Consider the following 6,000-nt stretch of genomic DNA (forward strand, 5'->3'; position numbering starts at 1 on the left):
TTTTTGGACAACACAAAGAATGTCAGCCACAATACGGAAAGACCAATTTATCTAATGCGAAAGCATTTAGGCCACGGAATTAGTCCAAGGAATTTACTAAGCAACTTGAACTAAGGACCATTGAAAAAAATGAAAAACGTAAAAAAACCTCGACAGCTCGTAAAAGGTTGTTTTACACCAACCGGGAAGGTGTACATAAGGGAGACAAATTTTATAGATAAAACTGTGAAAAGCCGGATATGTTAGAACAGGGATTTTTGAAAGCCGAGATAGAATTCTTGGAAGCTTTGCGAAAATCTCCCATCGAAACTGCAGAGATACAAATCGCTACCAGACCTCAGCAAAATAGTGATAATTGGTATATTGAAAGGAGAAAAAGATTAACTGCGTCAAAATTTGGCGAAGTATGCAAAATAAGGGAGACCACAAGCTGCAGGATCATGGTCAGTAATATAATTTACTCGAGAGATTTTTTTAGTACGGCATGTCAGTATGGTACGGACAATGAAGCTGCAGCTAAAGAATCAGTCGAAAGAATCATTGACAAAACAATTAGATCCTGTGGATTATTTATTGATGAAAAATTTCCTTTTCTCGGTGCATCACCAGATGGGATTAAGGATAAGGACATTTTAGAAATAAAGTGCCCTTGGTCTGCCAGAAATGTGACACCAGAGGAAGGTGTTAAAAGGAAATTTATTTCTTTCTGTATCCAGCTTAAATCTTCGCCGTGTACGTTCATAGGAAAAAAATAAGTGTGCAAAGGTCATTTCGCTGATTTTATTATCTGTTCATATGTTCATGTTGCTGAAGGATTAAACCATGTTTCTATACAGCTATTTTTTTAATAATAATTTTATAAATTTACAAAAATGTCACTTGAAAATTTAAGCTGAAATTACAACATTATGTCAAAGACTATACCATTTTTTGTTCTATATAAACCTAGTTTCATTATTAGTCTTTAAGTTTGACAACACAGATTGTGGCGGTAAACTTTCAAATGGACCGAAAGCCCTTGGAGGGAAGAAAGAAGGCAGTCGGTTCCCGTGCGCCAAGGAGTAACGTGGTGTTGTCAGTCGTCCATTAATATACATATGTAAAATAAACGCTAATCGGGCAGACTACTCATCATTATCTCACCCCACGCCAAACAGATTTAAAAAATAATCTAAAATAAAGTCGCTATTAAGTTTCTACGTAAGTACTACATGGCATCACTTTACCATGGTTTCCTATGGAGATGCAAATAGCTGAATTTCTTGTGGATTTTACCGTAGCAGCGCCCTGGTTGCTTAAAATATTTACACAACATAATATATATGTATTGATGATTCCTCAATTATATGCTGTGATGACCGTAAAAACTTAAATACTGAAAATTATATGTCTGGGAAAAGTGTGGAAAACCTAATGGAAACTATTTCCAGCAATCTTAACAATTCAAGCTCGTCAAACTTAAAAGATATCTTGCTCATTGTGATTCAACCTTTATTTGTAGAAAGTGCTCTCCTCCGCCTGGGCCGCTCTGGAATCGAAAACAGCAAAGAACGAGGTAGAAGTGAACACCGTTAGTAGCGTTAGCAACAGCGGAAGCCCACAGCTGTGGTTCGCGCAGGTGGAGGCGCAATTCCACAGCCTCCGCATAAAGGCGAACATCACGAAATATTTCACTGTCGTAGCGGCGTTGAATTTTAGCGTATTGCAACACGTTGCCGACATCATAGCAAATCCCCCTGAAGGTAACAAATACGACACAATAAAGCAAAGCGGAAGCTCCTGAACGAACTGGAACTGAGAGATAGGAAGCTCTCGTAATTATTACGGGAGATGAAAACCTCGCTGGTACTCAAATGCAGGATGATTTCCTTAAAACGTTATGGCTCCAACGGCTACCAACTAACATACAGTCAGTACTTTCGGGAACTACTGGGGTAACACTCGAAAAGACTGTGGAGCTTGCAGATAAGATGGTGGAAATCTACATTAGCAACGCGCCACACACAGGAATCGCCGTCGTAACGACTGCAGCGAATACAAGGGCGACGAATGCCCCTGGAGACGAAGACACCACGCCTATGGAAGCCAGTTCGTTGCATTGACGCCAACAGTAGAGCACCTAGTTACCGACAGAGGACGCAGCCATAATAACAAACAAATATGGCCGCTACGGACGTCACCGCTTGAACTCGAGAAGCCGGACACGTGTAAGCAAGAACAAGGGGTTGCGTTATTACCACGAGACATTCGGCGATAAAGCGCGTAAGTGCCACCAGCCTTGCAACTATACGGGAACCTGATTTACCCGTCGTCACTTGAGGCGGTGCACGACGGTAGGACATAACAGCAATACAGACCCGAACAGTGGAATTCAATTCCTAGTCGACACCAGAGCCGAGATTTCAGTCGTTCCAAAAGCCTTTTCAGGTAAGCAACGTCCATGCCCCACTGAAACTGTGCTTTTTGCAGCGAACAACAGCCAAATTCGTACGTCCGGCCGCAAGCTAATGCTGCTAAACTTTAAACTCCGAAGACCACTGAAATGGGTATTCATAATCGCAGACGTCAGCAAACTGATTATCGGCGCGGACTTTCTCAACTATTACCATCTGCTCCCCGATCGACGCAATCGAAAACTTATCGATGCATCGACACTGCTGTCCACATCAGGAATTCTTGCACCGTGCAAGCCACCGAATATTTCAACCGTGGCTAAAACTTGCTGAAATTTCCTGAAATTACACGTCCTCGATCACCAGCCATAAGTCCTGAAATGAATACGGCCAATCATATTTTCACTTCGGGATCTCCAATCGCTGAAACCCCCCGACGACTGTCGCCAGACAAATTAAAGGTAGCAAAAATAGAGTTCCAGTTCATATTGCAACAGGGTTGGTGCCAACCGTCAAAGAGTCCCTGGACCAGTCCGCTACACTTAGTGAAGAAGAAACAGAAGATTCTCTTGATGAATTCGAAGAAATATTAGAGACGAGTACTACGCCTAGCATCTACCATGATAATGACGAAGATGATGACGATAACAACAAAGCTGGTACCTCAGCAGCAGCGAAAAATAGATTTCAGAACTCTCAAAAAAGAACTAAACCCAAAAGTGCAAATTAGGAGTTATTTGAATTTTTAAAAATGGATGCAAAACAAACAAGAGAAGACCGCAACAAGCACTTTGCTTTATTAGAAAAAATGATGGCTCAACATATGGAGCAACAACAAAATCTTATGAAGATACTAACTAAAAAAAGGAAGTATTGTGCCTCGGACTCAGATTAGGTGCAAAAGTTGTGTTTCGTTTGTTATGTAAAGAATTGATATTTTATTGTTTACATACTAATACTGTATGCTAGGTAATATGTACTAATGTTAAATGCTATCACGTCTAAAGAATTATATATAATATAGGTTTTTGTTATAATCGAATTTATGTTGAATACATATTTTCCATTTATCGATTATTATTATTATAAAGCAGTGTGGCTATAATATTATATCTTTTTTGTAGTCCTAGTTCTCGTAAATTTTGTTCGTTGTCTAAATATTCATCATAATCGTCTTCTATTTTCTCTATTTCTCCATCCCAGATATCTGCATTTAAAATGCAAAAATTATGCACAACGCAAGCCGCGGTTGTGATTTCAATTACTTTGGAAATGTTGTATGTGTTGATGAAGTGAAGTCTTCGCCACCTGCCTTTCAGAATACCAAAAGTATTTTCAATGCATACCCCTAAAAAAATAAAAAAATAGTAAAGATTTTTCAGGACGGATAGGATATTGTCCACCTCTATATTTTTTTTTAATCAAAAAGTGGGTATCACTTTCGAGAATAATTTCTAACAGATGATAAAATGTCTCCTTTTTCATTCGGTAAAACTTATAAAATTCGGTGTCCACATAATCATCCAACCATCTTTCACAATTTAACTGGTGTTTCACATGAAATGCTCTAAGTCTTGGTACAAATCTCAACAAACCATTAATAATAACATACCGCAGACGGTAGGTGACCGGGTAATTTTTGCGAATGAATAAAACCATACATGAAATGTGGGTGGGGGAAGTTACCCGATGTAACCCATATAAACCATACCGGAATGTCGCCAAAATTTGCTTATTGATGACTATTATGTTGTTTCTGGGTTTTGTCGATTGCCCCGATGTCATGGTGGAGTTTGTATTCTAGCGAATAATCCATTAAAGTGCGAACCAATAAAACTTTATTCTTTTACAATTGAAATAGAATCTGAATTTGCTGCCATACGCACTGAGAAAGTAATAATTATTACCCTATATAGATCCCCCAAAGGTATACAGTTTCATCAACCAGGGGTGGGCCCGTTACTCCCAACTCCAGTACCCACAAGGTCCTGGAAGACCATTGGCGTAGACCTAGCAACAGTGAACGGGAAAAACTGCATCGTAGCCCAGGACTACTATTCCAAGTACCCAGAGGTCCGCAAGTTAAAACGAGTGACCAGTCGTGATATCATCGAATTTTTCAAAGGCATATTCGCTCATCACGGAATACCGGAAGAAGTCAGAAGTGACAACGAATGGCAATTTGACAGCTAGAATTCCGATCCTTTGCGGAAGAATATGGTTTCAAATGGACCAGTAGTAGCACGGAGTACCAACAAAGCAACGGGCAAGCGGAGAGCGCTGTCAAACTCGCCAAGAAATTGTTAAAGAAGAATACTGACCCTTACTTGGCATTGCTAGCATACCGAAACACACCGCTACAATGCGGAGCATCACCAGCACAACTGCTCTTTGGACGAAGACAGAGAGACCGCGTTCCGACAACAGAAGAGCAGCTGAAACGAAAACTACCTGATGCTCAACAAATTAAATCGAAAATGGAGCAACTCAAACAGACAAAAAACCGATTACGACAAACGCCACCGGGTCAAAGAAAATCAACCATTGAAGACTTGCGATCGAGTCTGGATCATTAACCGCAGATCCAACACCTCGATCCTGTCAAGTTGAAACAGGGTGCGGCCAGAAGAAATCGCCAGCACGTACACAAACTCCCGGAAAAAGACCGAGCGTCAGCCTCGACAAGGTCTGCTTTTCAATAGAAATCTCTGGCTGAACCTTATGCACTTTATGGAGCAATTTGTGGCAGAAGAATTTCAAAAGTTGTAGGCAACATGCGAAAATGCTCCTTAAATTGCCTGTTATTAAAATTTGGTACGGTAATTTCTAGACAGTGGATTTCTGTCGGGCCTGTGAAGGCTAAACTCCGTACGGCTTGAAGGTAAGCGAAGGAAAATGTTGTGCCTCGGTGGGATTCCAACCCCACGCCTCTCGTTTTCCGGGCAAGCATCCTAACCACTAGACCACGAAGCCACTTATCTTTCTCCGCTTACCAACGTGTTATTGTGCCGCCACAGGCTCGTGCGAGATGGGAATTCAGTGCAGTTATGGACTGCAATTCGTTTGGTTTAAAATAGAATGACGGTGCTTAGTTGTACTTTGTTACTGTTAATTCCCGTCCTCATTTACTTAGCCGTTTTACGAATTAAGTTTTCGTTAATTGTATTTATGGAATAAGTGACGATTAAATGCACTGATTATCACCCGCTACTGATTCGCAGCGATTCACGCGTCTCCACCTATAAGCGTGACGTAGCCCGCCAGAAATCCGCTGTCTAAACTAATTTCTGAAAAATTTTCGTTTTTTTCTAACACATTGATTGCATCTTCTTCACTGTCACTGTCATCATAAACGACTACTGTTATAACACTCACTACTTGCGTTAAAACTACGGTTACACATGTTTCCACATCTTCAAATTCGTTAATCATGTTATAGATACATAAATAAGTGCATGCATTTAGTTTCGTTTTGAGGTTCTGTTACATGGCTTGTTTGATCTTCTGTCTATTTTTCACTAGACACTTAGTTTTTGAAGAAACTAAAAATTTGATAGGAAATTTATCGATTCGATTATGCATTCCAGAAATAATTGAAGATTTAAAA

The 6,000-nt window shown here is 40.2% G+C and overlaps 1 protein-coding gene across 1 annotated transcript in view; it reads left to right on the top strand.

Moving 5' to 3' along the window:
• LOC135129478 (uncharacterized) overlaps positions 1 to 1,834 on the top strand; it is a 187,867-nt gene extending 186,033 nt beyond the window's left edge. The window contains exon 2 of the mRNA XM_064056627.1: positions 1,502 to 1,834. Coding sequence (XP_063912697.1) covers positions 1,502 to 1,783 — 282 coding nt within the window. The 3' untranslated portion in view covers positions 1,784 to 1,834. The remainder of the gene's footprint in view (positions 1 to 1,501) is intronic.
• Positions 1,835 to 6,000: the final 4,166 nt, after the last annotated feature.

The sequence above is a fragment of the Zophobas morio genome, unplaced genomic scaffold (genome assembly GCF_036711695.1).
Source record: "Zophobas morio isolate AGI-343-1 ecotype UQ-CSIRO unplaced genomic scaffold, CSIRO_AGI_Zmor_V1 ptg000016l, whole genome shotgun sequence".
Classification (NCBI taxonomy): Eukaryota; Metazoa; Arthropoda; class Insecta; order Coleoptera; family Tenebrionidae; genus Zophobas; species Zophobas morio.